General features: G+C 35.7%; 2 protein-coding genes across 2 annotated transcripts in view; one reads left to right on the forward strand and one right to left on the reverse strand.

Moving 5' to 3' along the window:
* Nucleotides 1-18,007, reverse strand: part of LOC109096645 (ras GTPase-activating-like protein IQGAP1) — a 41,171-nt gene extending 23,164 nt beyond the window's left edge. Inside the window, exons 1-2 of the mRNA XM_042728228.1 lie at nucleotides 17,761-18,007; nucleotides 14,539-14,641 (exon numbers count right to left, since the gene is read on the reverse strand). Coding sequence (XP_042584162.1) covers nucleotides 14,539-14,641; nucleotides 17,761-17,806 — 149 coding nt within the window. The 5' untranslated portion in view covers nucleotides 17,807-18,007. The remainder of the gene's footprint in view (nucleotides 1-14,538; nucleotides 14,642-17,760) is intronic.
* A 1,057-nt stretch (nucleotides 18,008-19,064) lies between these two features.
* Nucleotides 19,065-20,011, forward strand: LOC109053550 (cocaine- and amphetamine-regulated transcript protein-like). The gene is made up of 3 exons (XM_019070933.2): nucleotides 19,065-19,276; nucleotides 19,500-19,574; nucleotides 19,676-20,011. The coding sequence occupies exons 1-3, from the start codon at nucleotides 19,148-19,150 to the stop codon at nucleotides 19,781-19,783; spliced, it is 312 nt and encodes a 103-aa protein (XP_018926478.1). The 5' UTR covers nucleotides 19,065-19,147; the 3' UTR covers nucleotides 19,784-20,011.

The raw sequence follows: 20,011 nt of genomic DNA on the forward strand, positions 1-20,011 counted from the left end.
TTGTATTTCGGCCAAATATGGTCCTATCCTAACAAACCATACATCAATGGAAAGCTTATTTATTCAGCTTTCAGATGATATATACATCTCAATTTCAAAAAATTTACCCTTATGACTGGTTTTGTGGTCCAGGGTCACATATGGAGTTTGTCACATGGATGACTTTTATGGTGCTGTTCTAGACTTGTCTGCACCTTGTCACTGCATGTTTTCATTGCATAGGAAAGAACATGCAAATATAATTCAATATTAATATTATGATTAAAAATTTTACAGCATGTATGTCATCCCACTCATCCTAGCATTCAATAGTGGCTTTGACATGCTGCTGGACGTTAAAAATGATAAAGGAAATGTGTGGTGTGGTGTCCATCTTTGCCTTTACCAATGCATTTGTGTCATCCCACTCGTCCAAGCATTCACTGCAGCCTACGCTGTTACAGGAGATCTTCGGCAGTGGGCACATCACATTTGACTGGCTCTTCAGCTTTCCAGCACATTGTCTCATTCCAACCATCCTCCTATGTACTCCAATCAACATCCTCATCCCAAACAACAGCAGACTGAGATGAGGTGTCATCAGAACCTCTGCTGCCAAAGCAATAGTTGGCACCCTCAGTTCTCGTCATTTCACAGTAAGCCTTGCTGGACTGTGGATTGGCCTTCCAAAGATCCTCAGCTCTTGAACTCTTTATTTAGGAGTTGGCTTCTCCTCCTGACATGAGTTTATCATTTTCCCCACTTTTTCTATATCGCTAAAATGATAACGATAATTATCAAGATATAATTTAGCTTGATAAAATAATAAAACTAGTTTGATATATGTTCAATATAATGTCTATGTGCCAAAAGTGGAACTAAACCGCACTAGTCATTTGAACCGCACCACAAGGACCATTTATTCACTCAGCTCAAAGTTCAAAAGGCAGCGCAGCGCAAGCTCACTAGAGCAGATGTGTTTACTTGCTGATCAGTCTTGGTCACACGAACACTAAACAGCGCAGTGAGATCCAGTGTGAAGTGCTTGAATTCAGTGAAAAACACAAATGACTCGGTGAAAGAAACTAACTTAAAGCCAGATGAAACAGTGCTGACAAACAGGAGAAACACTGTGTGCAACGATACAGTCAGAAAGCTTTTGATTCCACAAATCGTCATCATTTACCATGGATTCACTGTAGTAACACTAATTGCACCATGGTATTGTGGCAGGAATGTGGGATATTCAAGTCAATTTTTATATTAATATTGCAGACATGTATTAAATGTATTAAAGGAGCAATGGGATATAATTACAGTATATTTGGGGTTAAGCTATAGCATTTGTGCATTTATACTAAATGTATTTATACTACCTAGAAATTTATAACTACCTAGTTACATTTTTACCATGGTATTTAGGTATATATATGTGTGTTTTTAACTGTGGTTATCATGACCTAAATGCATGCTACTATAGAAGACCAAAAAAAAAGTTAATTTTAATAAAACTCAAATTTCACCATATAAAAATAAAGTTTTTACAATTTTACAGATGCTACTGTTTTTGATAATGAACATAAATTTACATCTGCGTCCTAACTCAAGCTACTACTACTGTCAACTCAAGCTACTTGAGGACACATACTGAAAGCAGCAGCCTAACAACCTTCTCCCTGCCTCTCTTTTTCACTTTTTCGCTCTTTGTGACGGACATGCCTGCACTCGCGCACACAAACACACACAGAGAGGAGACACACCCAAGTCAATGCTATTAACGGGCCCTATGAACAACTCAAAATAAAATCCCATAAAAATTCCATAATTAACATATATGAAACTATTCATGAATTACATACAATCTGGAGACATTTCAAACTTAAGCCAAAAATAACAAACTGTAGCTGAGAATGTGTAACAGCATCTACTTCAAAGGACTTCCTTTCAGTGTGACACAGGAAGACTGAAGCCGCACAGTTCACAGGTCATTCCAATAGGAAGAGGTGAGAGTGAGCTCACTGTCTCCCAAGGAAGACACACAAGGGCTTTCCGCTTCCGTTCTGTAACACTCCAAGAATCGTGATCGTGAGAACATTGAATCACACAGTCCTCAATTTTCCTCAATCCTTTTGAATAAGTTTAAAGCAGGGCTGGAAGATACATTAAATATCAGCAATATTATCGCAATAATTTTGCTGATAATATAAAATGACATAATATTGTGAACATCACAAAATACAGAGATTTAAATTTTAGGGTGTCTTCGCACTAGGAAAAAAACATATTTAGATCTACGAAGTCAGAAAATTGCTCTTTCACATCTTCATGACAATGACACAGAATCAGTGTTGAGATACTTGGTCCACAGTGTGCTAATGAGGAAGGAAGAAGAACAGATACTGTTATACAGCAGATTTCAGCAAAGATGGTTTTGTGATCCTGGGACAGTGGATAGGACAGTTAAAAACTATACTGGACCAGACACATCTGTAACCCATCAGTGAGCCCCGTTCCACTTGACGTATGTGAAGAGGGCATTATATAGGAGTCTTAAAGTCACAGCAACAAAAAACAACATATCTAATTCAAAGAAAGAGAAATTAAAAAAAAAAAAACCTTACTGAACAAGTGAGTAAATTCAAAAGTAGAATGATAAGACCCTTTCAGCCAAAACAATCACAGGACAAAATACTCCGTTACCATCACTCATCAGTAGAAGTTTTATCAGTAAACATCATTTTGACTGGGACTCAATGGATATCAACACATTAACTGTACTTTTTTTTTTACCCGCCTCGCAGCTGCAAACCACAAACAGTCACTTCCTCACTCATACAAAAAAAACTTCAAAGGCAAACTCCTAGACAGTTACTCCACCAATCACAGCACTGCGTGAGAGGGCGGAGCCTGTAGAACCACTGCTCCACCATTTACAGTTACAAGTATGCTCATACGTTTACATTTCCCCTACAGAATCTCGAAGACGTTTAGCCTACAAAAAGAGACTAGCTTTACTCCGAAAAATCTGCACAGCAAAAATCTCAGAATATTCAATAACAAGAAAATAAGTCGCTATAAATCACCCTGTTTAAAAATCCCCTTAGATCTTTGCATCTGATCAAAACTACTTGCAATTTAAAAGTTTGGTTTCAGTTAGATCAAGCAAGAATTTCTCTTTAAAAATTCATGTTAATGCTTTAGCTCATTTAAAATCATACCTGTCTTATTTTGCAAAGTCAGACAAACAGACCAAGAAAAGACACTGTAGACCAAGAAAATTCACATTAACTGGCAACAAGTGACCACGATGTCCATTTACTCCTCCAAATATTTGATTACGCATTGTGTCACATACTTGGACAGACCGGAAAAGCAGCTGTTCTCAAATCGGTTATAAATGAATACGATCTAAATGTTAATCTCACTGAAAACAGACTATACCATGAAACAACCAGCTGTACGTGTTTATTCTTGCATCTGCACCAGTTCAGATGGGCAAAGCACAGGCAAATCAGTGGTGGAGCTTATCTGACCACATTGAAATATCTGACTATGCTGAGAAAAGCACAGGCACACCTACTTTCACCCACCCTTTCTCAGCAGTCTTTCACTGTGACAGCAAAAACAAAAGAACTACATTTTGGCTCATGTAACCATTAAAAACAAACCAAAAAAGATTGGATTATGGGAGAAAGATAAAGACAGGAAAAGCCCCGGCACTAAGAAAGAGAGCATTTCACAGCATGCAGTAGCCAAGTGCTCCATTACATGCTCAGCTGCAGCGGAGGAATTCAGTGCAGGATGACCTCCATGATCAGGTGCCACAGACACTCACAGACTGAGCCCATTCACCTCTCAACAGGAAGCCGCTGTCTGAAACTCACTCACCCAGAAACACCCCCATGAAACGCTTGTTTGCCAAGTGTAGAGTTTTAACTGTTGACACATCACACATACCACATACATTTGGGAAGCACTGGGGATATTAATCCACACCGTTGCTTCAAGATATTAAGCAATATTAAGATATTCAAGTTATTAAAATTTGCCTTTCTCAGATAGCATATAATTTTGAATTGACTTTTCATACACAGTTTATGGTGTTTGAATGGTCAAACAGAAAAAAAAAAAAGTTATGTCAAAATGCCCATCTTGGTGAGTATTCACATAAACAGTAGAGATAGAGATCAGATGTGTATTAATATATTGACTCTGTGCATCAGGTCTTAAAGTGACAGCAGCCTAATAAACCTGGTCCCTGTTATTAAACAAATAGCAACAGACAGCGAAAATTACTCACTGTTTTTAACTTAATAACTTCAGTAGCTTTAATAAAAATCAAATCATATAATTGAATTCATATAGCTATGCAGTTTTATTTTACATTTGATTCAGTTTCGTACTTGAATGCTACTGTTGAACAGGCATAAAAAATATTTCATATATCATATTTGTCCTGTTGTTTGATCTTATTTTATTAACAAAAACAAAACAACAAATGAATATGAAATAAATGAAAAAATTACTCATATTGTGACATAAAATTTGTCATATTTGGACACCAGAAAGTTTCGAACAGTGTATTAAGAATCCAACCAAACATCTTATTGCTAAATATGCTGCTTGAAAAGTGGGTTTGTGCTATATTTCTTAAAATATCAAATAGAGATGTAAAAATGTATCCCGAACCGGTTGAATTTCAATGCAAATTTGTGACAATTCAAATCGGTTGAGATGTTAAACAAATCGCTATACAACTGAATGTAGGAGTTTATAAAACCAAAATTAGACTATTCTGTTTTTGCTTCAAATCTTAAAATTATACAAGCTATCTTATAAAAATTTTGATTAAAAACTGCTAATGCTGTATTAAATCAGTATTAAAATGCAGTGGTTGCCTCTAATTTTAAATGGAAAGAGCACAGGGAAAGCCTCCGTTTGTTTATATGAAGAGATTTATCTTATTTGTTAAGAACAAATATGTGAGAAAATCATATTGTGAAATCAGTATAGTGAGTTGCATTGCATTGCATTGTGAAATAAGTGAATTGTTACATCCCTAATATCAAAGCAAATATTACTTATTTTAGTTACCCAATGCAATGACATTCAATCATTTTAAGAGCTTAAGTGCCCTCATATCCTACTTTTGGGGCTGCTACAAGCATTTGGAGCAGAGGAAATGGACCTTGAAACCAAAATCTCCAATTTCCCAAACATTACAGAAAAGGTGAGGCATCAAAATGGGCTGTGCTTTCAAAAAGAGCGGTCTCCCCTTCCTCATTTTAGTGTGTGACAATGGACTTAGTGTGTGCTTGTTTCATTGATATCACAGCTGTGACCCAGGGGTCAAGAGATCCTGTACAGTATTTATGCGTTTCAAGAGAAAAAAAGGGCTTCACGGAGGGCTTTTTTTCCTCAATCTCACTCCCACATACTCTCACAGAAAATGTCAGATAAAGCAACAACTATCCCTAAGAAGTCCGAATTGAACATGTCAGAGAAAAAAAATAAAAATAAAGCAACTTCAGATTGATAATAAAAATACTGACCAGGGCAATCATTCTTAAAGTCAAAGCAAAGTGGACGCTGCCATTTTCCTGGGAAGAGCACCTGTGAAGGGATTGCTGAGGGAAAGCAGCGGGTAATGAAGGGTGGGGTGGCAAACACAGAGGCGTGGGCTCTTTCCTGGCCAAACAAGGGAGAGGCTGTTAAATGTGTGAGTGAATGAGAGCCGTACTAAAGCAAATCACATAATGAAGAATGACCTCATGTTTCTGTAGAATGATATAATTATATCACGCAGCAGAAGTTAGAGAGCGAAGTGTCATCGGTTCCCCTCCCTGACACCAAAGGCATTCATTTTCTCTCCATTCACTGCAGCCATTTACTGTCTCACGGCCGTGGGCAAGTGATTTATAGGTAATTAGGGGTTCATCTGATCGTAACTGATCCATACAGACCAGGCCCCTTTGTTCAGCATGCATGTGATTCATGGATTAGTTGTAAAGTTTAACCATTATCATGATGAATGTGTTTCTAAGTCTTGCCAATTTAAACATTCAAGCAATTTAAAACAATTCAAGCAAAAGAGGCACTCACTTAGTTTTTTGGAGACATAATTCAGTTCCCTTTCATGTTTTCTTGCACTTGAATGGACACATACACACAAAATTCTCAAATACCCATTTCGGTATTCTCATAAACACAGTCTGGTAGGTCTTAAGTGAAATGAACATAAACAGAATGAAATCGGATGTGTATCGTTATATTAGAGCCATGCTTTCAGTCTGAAAGTGACAGCACCCTATAAATACCTTCTGGTGTTTGTCATTTATGTTAATCAAACAACAAAACAGCTTGAACAAAGACTATTCTATATTTAATATATACAGTGAACAATATTCAGTGTTATTTTACACTTAATTATTACATTTTAGGTACCTGAATACTACGGTTACATTTTATTTTATTTGTAACTTTATTCTATTGTATTTATCTATGCTTGTAATTTGTGTATTTTTCTTTTTACTGAATGTTCACTTGTTATGTTTGAACTTTTTATTCACTATTAGTTAGGCTATTAGTTTGTGCTGTGTTATTGAAGAAGTACTTAAAGTGTTTAAATAATAAATGGCAAAAAAGTTACGTTTAAATTGTATTTCTGGATAAAACATTATTTTACATGATATTCAATAAAATAATTAGTTCAAATTGGTAGTGGGAATCATATTGTCTAAAAAAAAAAAAAGAAAGTTTTTCTATTATTACATATTTCACATACAGTACATTAGGGTTGTGACGATAATGAAATTTTCCCACCAGTTAATCGACACGTGACAATACCGGTATATCACCATTGGGGTGGGGGGGGGTTACTTTGTTTTGAGTTTTTCCTCTTTTCCTCACTTTCCTTCAATTTTAAATAGCTTAAAAAAAGCTATTTTTTTTAAGCATTTTATTTTCACTTTTAAATCAGCAGCAATTTGGCATCGATTTGATTCAAGCAACAACAAAACACAATGTCAAACTCATAGAACTTTTATTAACAAAAAGAATAAAAATACACAATCGAAAAAAAATGTGAATTTTGAATATTCGAATTCGAATTGCATTCGAATTTTAGGTCTGCATCAGCCATCAAGCAGCCTTATCAGTGGTGCACGAAATGCGATGACGATGTAAGTGTCATTGCATTTTAATGCTTTTGTTAGACTATCCAGTTGAACCCACTAGATGCGGCGCTGCTGTGTTCTTCATTCAATATATTGCAGAAAATGAAAGCATCAGTGCATAGAGGGACATCTATCAGCGTTGCACTCGCGTCTCACACAAGAAAGCGGCTTGTTTAGAAAGCCATGTAAAATTAAAGGGATACTCCAACCCAAAATGAAATTTTTTTTCATTAATTACTTACCCACGTGTCGTTCCAAATCTGTAAAAGCTCGGTTCATTTCATTTTCGGAACACAATTTAAGATATTTTGGATGAAAACCGGGAGGCCTGTGACTGTCCAATAGACTAGTAAATTACACTGTCAAGGTCCATAAAAGGTATGAAAGTCGTCGTCAGAATACTCCATCTGCCATCAGACATGCAATCTGTGTTATATGAAGTGACGGGAACACTTTTTGTAAGCGAAGAAAACAAAAATGATGACTTTATTCAACAATTCCTTTGTCAACAGTCTCCTCTGTTTCTCTCCACATCACCGTATGCTGTGTATGCTTTTCTGTGTCATCCGTACCACAAGGATGCGCTGTTTTATTTCAAATCAAAGCTAAATACACACAGAAACAGCGCATCCTTGTGGCACGGATGACACAGAAGAGCATATCCATTGTACATTGTACATTCAAGTGCTGTCAAAAAAAAAAAAAACCTGTGGGTACTTGGTTTAATTCAAGGATTGTTGATTGGATTTTGAAAATTTGGCGTTGCACTCAAAAATAAATGCAAGTTTGCAGTTGATTGGAGAAGGATCATTATTTCGTTTTGATTAAACATTACAAGGTTTAAAAAAAAACATATACACGGATGAATCATTCACAATAAAATCTATAACATTCATTAACAACAAAGATAACGTAAGCTTTCATTTCATGCAGACACAGTTGTACTGTGTTTTAATGCATCTTTAAAAGGATGCAAGGAAGCAGTAGTGTATTGCACAGTTCCCCACATTCCCTGTATTGTTATATTACAGCTCTATTCCCTACAGACAGCCACACACAAACACACACACACACACACACACACACACACAGAGAGAGTAAGAGAGAGAAGTGGTTTCTCTACTTCACTTGAGAGCATATTTAAGACCACCTGTAGCTCAACAGGAAATAACATGAAGTGTTTTGTGTTTTTTTGTTTTTAAAGAGAAACAGGTCACTGTTTTTGTGTGGCAATTCAATAAAACATTTGGACAGACAAAGCAAATTGTATTTAAAACTGACCTCTCTCAGTCTGCCTCAATTTTTCCACTCATGAAAATTTAAAAAATAAATCATGGAAAATAGTATTCAGTTCTCAGGATTTTGTGGTGGAGAGCAGCATTTCAGCTGGAAACTGGAGCCTAAATGGCATCAAACTATGTGTTATGTGCAGGAATAAAGTGACCTAAAATTACTAATTTTCAATGAAAAATGACAATTTCCAGTGACATGAACAACAGCACCTGTGGTGGAGTGAAGTGACGTGGACGTGTCTATAAATGCATTTAACAGTATAACTTTATGCAAATAAGCAGCAACATGAAGCTGCCAGTAAATGACATTGAGAAGTTACTGTTACTGTGAGCAAGTTGCCCACATAGTCACATAACAAAAAATGACATGTGGAAAACCCTGTCAGCATTACAAATGAGCGCATTTATAATCGTTATTTATCATGAAAAGGTGAACAGCAGCAAATTATATCCAAATACTGTCCCCTACATTGTAAAAAAATAATTTTCATGATTTGAAGAAATTTTTTCTTTTTGTGAAATCAACTTATAAAACTATAATGAATATAATTATAATCATTATAATTAATTAATTAATTAATTAATTAATAATGTTGTAATACTTCACTTTCTTTATAACTCACATTTTTAGTTTCAATGAACTCTAAGGCAACCATGTTACTTTAAGTTAAACAAACAATATGTTTTACAGGGTATATTCATTTTAGCAGTAGAAATTTCCTGATTCCTTGTCAAAACATTATTTTTGATGGGATTTTTAAGAGCTTTGGCCAGTTAGGCAATCCACCAATTACATGCAGATGCAGGAACGCCTACTATTGACAAACAGTACATTGACCTGGCAACCTACAGCAATAAAACTGCTATCAGTCTGACAGAGGCATAAATTAACACAATGCTTTTCAAAACAGTGTTCCATTTTGGAACAAATCAAAATTTTAACAAATCAAATTTAAGTGTATAAGATGCTGTAATGGCCATAAAAGTATCTAAATATTAATATATCTGATCTAAATATTTTTCTCGAGGAAAAAGTACAGCATGAAATGAACCACTTTGTATTAATATGATACTAGCACAAGAAAATAACAGAGGAATCTGACACAGGCTACACCTTCAGAAAGTTATGAGAGGGGTGGGGCAGTTCTGAAGGGCTGAACCAAATATTCACACATCCCAGCATGAATGCCAGTAATAGTAGCGGTGAACCATACTGCCTCATGGACAACTGTGCTGACACATATATACCACTGGTTATCTTCTCACAACCTTCTCTCACCCTTCTTCTTCCCTGTATCCTCAGCATTGATCTCTTCTCCACATTTACAGAACAGAAACCTACAATTAACAGCAGTTGAAATGAGAGGTTTGCATAACACTTTGAAAAACTACAGCAAGCTGCCTGTTGACCTAGTGACACAGAGATTTCATACAGAGAAGATGCTTTGCACTTCAGTGTTGACCTGTAGGTCAATGGCAAATAAGAGCGTCAACAATAAAGTAAAAATCTTAAAAAAAAAAAATAGTTTAAAACATGGCAAGTTCTTAGAAACATACTCCAAATGTACTCTTTAAAAAAATAATAATTCCCCTTCTTATAATTTTTTTTAAATGTTATGTGGTGCAACCATCATATAAAAAGTAATATTTTCCATATTGCCTCAACAGATTTGAGTGTAGAATTTTAAGTTTTAAAAATAATTTTTTTTTTACAAATATAATAACACTAGTGGTCAACCGATATATTGCTAAGGCCGATATATCGGCCAATATTTGGCATTTTTTCAAATAACGGCATCCGGCGATAAGTTTTTCTTTTCTGCTGATGTGTTCGAGGCGGGACTTTTATTTTGACGGTGCTGAGAGCTCACATTCTCCCTCGTTTGCTGTCGTCGTCAATAGTTCTGTCTAATACGGACAGAAGTCTGTCTAATAATCAGATAGAACTATTAAAGCAAAGGAAACAAAGGAATTAAAGTGTATACAAAAAAGTATTATAACGGTTGCTTTTATATTATTAGTAATAGAAAGGCAAACATTATAATACTTACTTGTTTGCCGTCAGCATTCAGCAATTATGAATTTATATAATTTAAACAAGTCTTTGAATGACTAATGAACATTCAATCGGTCCGTGCATCCAGTTGTGAGATCTTGTGAAGTGTGCATTAATATTCAGAACGATCGCGTGTTCTCTGTGTGACGGTCGGTCCGTGCGAATTAAATGCTGACAGGAGGAGAGTTCAGCTTCACTGGAGAAGCGCGATCAACAAACTTTAAACTCGTGATTTCAAATTATGCTGCACTTCATGCTTTTGCCCACTGTTATATTCATGACATTTTTACTGTGTGCTGTTTGTAAAATGAGTGTTACCTTGGCTTTATTTGAAAAAATGTGATTCCCAATGCACACAAACTTTCCAGAATACTGAGTGCCCTGTTGGTTACAGTGTAACCTTTTAAATTATAATTTTTTTCAAGTATTTATTTGTGAAAAACACTTTGTCGTCTAAAGTACAATTATGTTTATTTAACATTTTTCAAATGATTTCAAATTTCTTAAATGTTAATTAAAATAAATAAAATTATATCGGCTTTATATCGGCCATCAGCCACCCTGCTTTCTAAGATATCGGCATCGGCTGTCAAAAAAAACAATATCGGTCGACCACTAAATAATACATTAACATAATTTTTTTGGGTAGACTTGTTTGTGGGGCCACACAGTTTGGCAAAAATGCTGATATATAATCAAGGTGACTAAATTGTTTTAAAATATTAAAAATAAGAAAAAAAATAGTATTTAAAGAAAAATAATAAGCAACTGTACAATTACAATACTAATATTCATTTTCAAATTTTAATGTATTCATTTCATTAAATCACATCTTTTTTTTTTAATGAATCATGCAACCCTAAGCTACAAAGCCATCTATGTTTTCTGTCACTCAAGGTTATTTACAGTAGATTCACACATCAGATCACCTGAGTATGTTTCCCTTGGAAGACCATGCAGCAGATATTAGATTGGGCATGACTTTGAATAGATAGCATACCAGAGACATGTTAGACAACATTCCCCAAGAACACTTCACTAGACAGAATTGTAAAATGAACAAACAAAACAAAAAGCATCTTAACTGCTAGGTAACAAAAAAGGACTGACTCCCAAGGGTAGTCCATTACTAGCTCTACCTGCACAGCTGTGACCTTGTGCCCAGACCTTCACACATCTTCTTGACCTTATTTAAATCTAATTTTACAGCAGTTCCCCTTCTGTTGTGCTCACAATATTCTATTTACAATCATATACACTTTTAAAAAAACATTGTTATTTAAAGGCTCTTTACATTTATTAGGCCAATAGTTCAACTTAGAAACATACTGCCCTGAAGAACCATTCTACGCTTAAGTTTAGGGTTAGAGTTTTTGATTATAACTTGGGTTTATGTATAAACATGGCACAAACAGTCACAAAAACATTACATTAAGTCATTTAGCACACGCTTTTATCCAAAGCGACTTACAAATGAGGACAACAGAAGCAATCAAAATCAACAAAACAGCAATGATATGCAAGTGCTATAACAAGTCTCAGTTAGCTTAACGCAGTACACGTAGCATATAATAAATAAAAAGAAAACAGACAGAACAGAAAAAGAATAGAGCAAGCTAGTGTTAGAAACATTAGTTACATTAATGCTATCCCATTTTATATTACATCTTCATTTTAATATTTTAAAGGGCTTATATACTGCCCATTCACAATATCTACCTTTGGTCTTCGTAAACATAATTGCTTTTACTTAAACAAATGTAAGAGACACACTGTGACTAAAATGTTTATTTCTACACAGACAGATGCTGTCACATCTCACAACCTCATCATCCGTAAAGAATGAAAGATAATAGAGGATTACGACGATATTTCACTGGAACGTGCTCTTGTGCTTTTATTTTTATTATTATTTTTTGTTATGCAATTATTCATTTTTGGTACAATTTCCCAAGTCAATACAAAATAAAAGTCCCTAATTGGCACAACTTGCTGTCAGCTTTATTAATGTAACCCTAATAGAGGCTAGAGGGTGTTAACGGACCCAGACAAATAAAGAGGTTAAAAAATAAAATATGTTTAAATATGAAAACTAATAATAACTATTATTTAGCTTATTTAGAGTTATAGTACTTTCAAAGCATGGTTCTGCTGTTGTTGCAAGCAGAAGAACCCTAATCTGGTTTAGATTACCATTTTTCTTAAGAGTGTAAAATAAGAAATGGCACGATTGACAGATGGAAATAGAGAGGACAAAACACTGTAGGTGCAGAATTTGCATTTCACAGCTCAGAGACACACACACAATTCACCTGAGCACATCATCACACAGAGCAGGCTTTCAGGCTTTATAGCATACAGTGATATGAAAATAAACCAACGATAAAAGCCATTTTGGAAATATCTGCACTTAGGTATTCTAACAACTAACACAAATTCACAAGCATTTGCTGCTTTCAGACCCTGCATATAAACCTGTGAAATACCCATCATACCACAGACTGTTGCACGTCATGATCTCTGCAAACTCCAAGCATTCCAGCATTTCTGAATCAAGCCCGAGGGCAAATACTGTCAGCTCAACAAGGCCTGAGAAGAAAACTTTCTCTCATTCTCCAGGCAAAAACCTGATAAATGACGTCAAGAATAGCAACGGTGTCAAACTGTAAAGATGTGACATTAAAACAGGACAAATGAGGACACCTGAATGCTTATACAAGACTATGACTATTCTGAACCCACTATGAATACAGTGGAGTTTCTTTTTCTCCCACTATGTCACGCACTCATTCCCTTAAACACGCAGACACCGGAACCAGTCTCTATGACAACCTCACGTTGCCACAGCTACAGAGAGAGATACTGAAATCAACAGGGACTGACTCACTTCCTCTTGCCCCACTGATGTGTCTGTGTGTGTATGTAATGAGTGCACTGACAGGCCATAGCCTCCATAACCTCCAAAAGATCCAAAAAATAGAAATACAGCAGAGTAGAGACTTCTACCCTTAGTATCAAACTTTGTTGTGTCCTCACATCACACATCTTTTGTGGTTCTTCAAAATGTGTGACTTGTTGATGAGAGGCGTGTTATTACTTTCCTAAGCCATCCTAACTGGACCAAGAAATGATCTAGAATGCTCTTGGAACAACAGCAGCAACATGCTTCAAATCACTAAAACGCATTAACAATCGCAAAGAAACACCATGACAATCACCCACAACCTATTAGCATTTTAGGTGCTACCAATCAAAAGTTTGTGATCAGTAAGTCACCAAATTCTATTTCAAAAAAAAACTTACCTTTATAAATTCCAAAAAATCAAAGAAAAATATACAAAAAAATCAAACTTAAAAAACACCACAACAAATAAAAACTTTTATTATAAAAAAAAAATTCTAAATTGCAGTAATATTTCATAATATTGCTGTATTTTTAATCAAATAAATGCAGCCCTGGTGAGCATTAGAGACTTTTGAACGGTAGTGTATTTCTTTTTTCCCGAACAATTATTCTATCATATTTCATTTTCTATGCAATCTTTGCAATCTGAGTTAATTAAAGGGATAGTTCACCCAAAATAAAAATTGTCATTATTTTCTTAGCCACATGTTGTACCAACCTTCTGAATTACACAAAAGATGATATTTTTTACAAATGTTTTCCAATTAAGTTCTGGACCTGAAATATTTTCCAAAAATATCACCTTTTATGATCAAAAGAAAAAAGAAAGCCAGGTCTGGAATGACATGAGGGTGAGTAAATGATGACAGAATTTATGGGGTGAACTTTCTCTTGAGGGTTTAAGCCAAAGACTGAAATAAGAATTCAGAGCTTCATGGAGAGTCAGGGTTATATAGAAATTCACTGCAGTGGGTCTTGCTGGGACATGCAGTGAAGACACCCACAATCATGTGACAGGCATTCATCACAGAGACATTAAACAAACACCAACTGAAAGCTAAACTGCTATTGAAGCGAAACACTGAATTAATATAAGTGCAGAGGGGCTGAAATGGAGAACTGGTCTCTTACCGTTTAGCCTCTTCCAAGTGGCACAGGTACTCATAGGCCATGTTCTGTTGACGCCGCTCATCCATCTCCTCAGCGGTGAGCCGCTCCATGCCATCCAGAACAGCTAAAATGAGAGGGGCAGATATACAAGATATGAGACTGAAACACACACTTCAGAGAGCTTGAGATACGGAGAAGTGACGCTTACATATACACTTCCATTCAAAAGTTTGAGGTCAGCAAGATTTTTTTTTTTTTTTCATTCAGCAAAGACAAAATGTGTCAGTAAAGACATTTATAATGTTACAAAAGATTTCTATTTAAAAAAAAAGGGTTTTTTGAACTTTCCTTTCATCAAGAATCCTGAAAAAATAAAATCAACAAATATTAAGCATCACACCTGTTTTCAACACTGATAATACAAATGTTTCTTGAGCAGCAAATCAGCATGATTTCTGAAGGATCATGTGACAGTGAAGACTGGAGTAATGGCTATAATTATAACAACAACAACAGTTCACAATACTGTTTTTGCTGTATTTTGAGCAAATAAATGCAGTCTCCTTGGCCAGCATATAAGTGCATAGTGCATAAAACTTACCGACCACAAGCTTTATACAGATATATTTGTCACATACTGTAATACTCACTAAATAAAAGTGGCATTCAAACGGTTAAAATAAAATGTAATTCAACTGCTAGCTACACTCTAAACAAACCATTTTAGCAGTTTATGCAAACTGCGTGCCTGACCTCTAGCAACCTTTAGATCTGTGATTATTCCACACACTGAAATCATTTAATAGGGGTTAATGTCATGTGGAAAAAGAAGATAAATCTAATTATTACTGTAAATAGCTCCATATATTTCAGAAAGAAGAAGAAAAAAAAAAAGAAGGAAACTTTGGAAAAACATATTTGTCTGTGAAGGACCTCAGTCAGAGTAGATGCCATATTTTTATTTGAATGAAAATGATGCTGTGAGGGACAAACTTACAGTCTTTTCAAAAGCATATGCTGTATAAAGGTCCATCACATAGAAGTACTTCTGCCCTCACAGCCTCATTTTCAGGCCTATAAAAACTAAATATGGCGACACCCTGAAGTTATAAGATTTGCAAAAATAAAAAAAATCCTTAATTTCTGTCTCTACAGTTCTGCAGGAATATTAAATATGTGCTGAACTGTTATAGTCCACTTTATTTGTAGCTTTTGCAAATATGACCCTAATAATATCCAAGATATAATTCAAAGTCAAACTTCTGTTGGAAAACAAACATTAAGGAAACAAATAAGACTGCAAAGCTCTAACTCTTACAATGGATTTGATCCGAGTCTGTGAGTAGAGCCTAAATTGTGAATATTAATGTTTAAATGAGAGTAAGATCATAACAGTATTGTAGTCTTGAATTATGAAACCTCACACAATCCTTTGCCCTGCCACAAGCTGCAAACACTCCCAATTTAAATGAAATGTTTGCATGTTCAGACATGAACTGAACTATAATGAGGAAAATCCATAGATAATACTACATCATTTCCAGTGATACCATTCCTCCGTGAATTTTTTTTTTTAGCTATTGCTCTAAAGGTTTTCCAAAAACAAAACCATTGATGCCATTTTTACATTGCATAAAGAGAAAAACAAAGTCTAGAAGATAATAAAATTATATGATTCAACCACTAAATGATTGTTGTTCAGAGGTCAGCAGACTCAAGCCTACACTACTCTACGTATAAGCAGTTTAAAACCATAAGTGAAATATGGCATTGATTTGTGAAACAATCTGTTTCTGTACAAATCATTCTCACTCATTTCCAAGCACCGAAGTCTCTCAGACTGAATTAGATTGTGGCAGATTGTGAACAGATAACGTTAACTACAACACCTACATAAACAAAAACAATGTTTGCTCAGTTTGACATATAAGTCAGTCCTGCAAAAAAAGCAAAGACAGAGGGCGGAATAAATCTGAATGTGTAAAAGTTACTGATAACCGTGCAGAATTAAAGTCACCTAAAGAGATTACTTGAAGGTGTAAATCACCACTGATGACATGACTAGAGAATGCAGAAAAACTTATTTTACATTAAGAGAACTTTTACTGATAAATGGGGATGTCCTGGTGCGGCTAACACACAGAAAAATAAATTTTTCATTTACATATACTACCTACATTTAGCCTATTACTACCATTGCAACAATTCAAAGCTGGTTGAAAGTCTGTGACTTACTCATTAAACTCTGTATTTACTTAGACTATCATTTTGACTGTATAATTTGATAATACCTGTGCACTTTAAAACTTTGTTTCAGTCAACCAAGTGTTTTTTAACGAATCAGATGAATGAGTGATTCGATGACTCGTTCATAACACGTCAAATGATTCGTATCCACCCACTGCTGTAACGATGCAACGTGCTGGAAGCGCTCTGAATGAATCAGCGAGAGATTCTAAACGAATCTTTTAGTGCATTGATTCAAATGATTCAGTTTACTGGTTTGAATCACAATTCTCTGCACTAACGTGAAATACTGTATATTTCAAGCTTAGAAAATAAGTGTTCTGGCGGCTGTCGGCTAGTCAAATAGAGACTGTATTAGTACAGTAGCAAAGTAACTAACTCTCCATAAAAAGTCGGTTTGGTAATGGGGGTTTCACTTAAAATAAATAGTAGCGCTCGATACAAAGACGCTTTTAACCAGAGCTAGTCACTAGTGACGTTTGACCTTCACTGGGGCGTTTATGGTGATTGGTTTTCTCATTTCTTAAAATAAGAACAACACTTCTAGGTGAGAGAGAGAGAGAGCGAGCTTCATTGTGGGCTAGATTTGACTACTTTAAAACAGTTTTTCAAACGGTCTTGTCTAGATTACAGATCTATACACAGATGGTGAAGTATTATTGGCAGTGCACCGCGTCTCAGCAGAGAGACAGAGTGAGGATGTCGATGCTTTATGTAAAATTAAAGTAAAAACAACAACACGCTTGTTCAGAAAAGTTGCCCAGGTGATCCTCGGTTGTGCCCTACACATACAGTATTATAATGCGGAAGTTGTAAACCATGCCGATGCAAACTTGAGCATTAAAGAATGTGCAATTGTATAAAACATCAAAATAAATAGATTGACACGCTCTTTGAATTAAAGCGTTTGAATTCAATTGAAATGCGTAGCTTTCTTGTAACACACTGAGCTTCACGTTTCAGGAGAACGCCTGAAGAAAACGCATTAATACTTACACCCATATCTAGGACGGAAACCGTCTGTCTCGTCAGAAGTTGACATGTTTTCTCAAAAGTTTTACAAGTCTTGTTTCCTCGTCAGTTCTCGATGCAGATCTCTGTCCTTTAGGATTTATATTTAGACCTCGAGAAGGCACCTCTGGCCCCCTTCTTACTTCGCTGCACAGTTTCAGCGACTTTTTTTTTTTTTTTTTTTCTTGAAAACGCACTGATGTCATGGGCGTGTTCCTTCCTAAATCCTGAAGTATGCGTTTCAGGAAACACCCATTTAAAGAATATCAGTGCAAAACTTTTAACTGTGACTGCGGCGCCCTCTACTGCCCACAGAGGTCATAGTCTGCCGCAGCACTTAGTGACTCTCCAGCAGGGGGCCGCAGCGAACCTCCAAGAGGCCTTAGGATAACTAATACTCATTCATTTATATAATATTTGTATTTAAAATAATTTCCATTAAAAATTATTAAAATTAATAAAAATTAAACAAATAAACATTTACAGAATATAAAACATGTTTAAATGTAATTTAATTGTGATTTTATCCTTTTTAATCACAAAATGAATCATAATTAAGTAGTTTTATATATTATTGACGCTACTTATGTTAATAACAAATATAAAACAAGAGGAAATGTACGTATGTACTGTTTAGACTCTTTAGCCTATGAAAGTAGCCAGTGGTGGCCAAAATGATTAGAACACTAGTATTGTCACAGTTAGAAAAATGGTTTTAAGTCATTTCCAAACATTCATTTTGCCATAACCTGTAATAATCCAGTGAGATTTTTGTCTGACAACAGCCAGTGCTCCACACAGAGATCTGATCTGATCTGATCATCATCAGTCTGTCTGGAGTGACATGAAGAAACAGAACAAACTGAGACAGACTCAGTCCAGGAGAACTGTAGCAACATCTCCAAGACGCTTCAAGACCATCCGGCACCAGTGTGAGCTTCATTTAACTTTAATGAATAGACTAAATCACGATAGACTATCAGATATTAATGGGTAAGTCGTGTTAATATAGGCTAAATGTCAAAATGGGAATATTGCCCCCCACTTTTCCTTATATAATTCAGGAAATGTTATTTCTACTCTACTCTACTCTATACAGCTGCAGTATGCCTGCAAAGGTACAGTTTATGAGTTCATTCAGGAGAATTACCTATTGAACATGCAATAACCTGCGTGTTTGTGCTCCAGTCTCAGCGTCAGCAAAATAAATAGGCTATCCTTTACCCAATAGCTGACCCGATATAATCCATTAACTGAATTCAGGGCGGAGCATATCAGTTTATAAAACAGCCAGTGAACTGTTAAGTAGTCCGTATTTAGTTACCCGACCCTCCACACCTCAGTGTGCTGTGACTGTGACTGACTCAGGACCATGAAGAGCTCAGAGATCCTGACCGGACTGATCATAGCCGGGCTCTTCACCGTCATGTGCTCTGGACAAACTTCCCAAGAACTCACAGATGACACACAGCTGTCCCAGCAGGAAACGGAGAACGAATTGGTGAGTAGGCTACCAAATAAAATGTCTTGTTTATTTTTCGTGTGATATAGTGTGACATATTTGGGCATTTATCTGTAAACCAAACACTGAATAATTGGTTGGTGAAGTGTCAAACTTGTTTGTGTTTTCATTTAGGCTATATTTTTAATATATTTGTATTCATATCTTAAATCAAAATATGTTTCATATTCAGTTGCTGATGGATACTTATGTTTTTGCATAGGTTGAGGCTATGACAGCACTTTTGGGAAGATATCAGCCTCATGTACCATCTTCAGAAAAACGTAGCATTCCTCAGGTAAATCTTGCTCCACCTCTTTGATCTCCTCATTTTCTTTCTTCATATTATAATCATCTTCTGATCTTTCTCTCTCTCTCTCTCACTCTCTCTCTCTTCAGTGTGCTGTGGGGTCCCGCTGTGCCATGAGACTGGGTCCACGCTTTGGGAAACTGTGCGAATGTGTCAGAGGATCTAACTGTAACTCATTTCTCTTAAAATGCATCTGAGTCATTAAAAAAGGCAGCAAATCCACAATCCTCTCCTGAAGCTGTAAAGTCATGCACCTGAAAGAGGCAGTGGGTGGAAATCTGTTTTCTGAATCATTTGTGCAAGCTCTATGATAAGCATTCATCAAAATGCAGCATGACAAACAACAGCAAAGCATGGGTTTAATGTGTTTATTCATTAATATCTTTAATGGTTGTCTTGTGTTATCAATAAACATGGATATTCTT

Source organism: Cyprinus carpio, chromosome B7, assembly GCF_018340385.1.
Source record: "Cyprinus carpio isolate SPL01 chromosome B7, ASM1834038v1, whole genome shotgun sequence".
Lineage (NCBI taxonomy): Eukaryota > Metazoa > Chordata > Actinopteri > Cypriniformes > Cyprinidae > Cyprinus > Cyprinus carpio.

What these genes read in the sequence shown, in the direction of transcription:
- LOC109053550 (XM_019070933.2), top strand. Translation starts at nt 19,148, where the DNA reads ATGAAGAGCTCAGAGATCCTGACCGGACTGATCATAGCCGGGCTCTTC. An exon ending in AGGAAACGGAGAACGAATTG is followed by an intron (nt 19,277 to 19,499) that starts GTGAGTAGGCTA and finishes GTTTTTGCATAG; the next exon opens with GTTGAGGCTATGACAGCACT. An exon ending in AAAAACGTAGCATTCCTCAG is followed by an intron (nt 19,575 to 19,675) that starts GTAAATCTTGCT and finishes CTCTCTCTTCAG; the next exon opens with TGTGCTGTGGGGTCCCGCTG.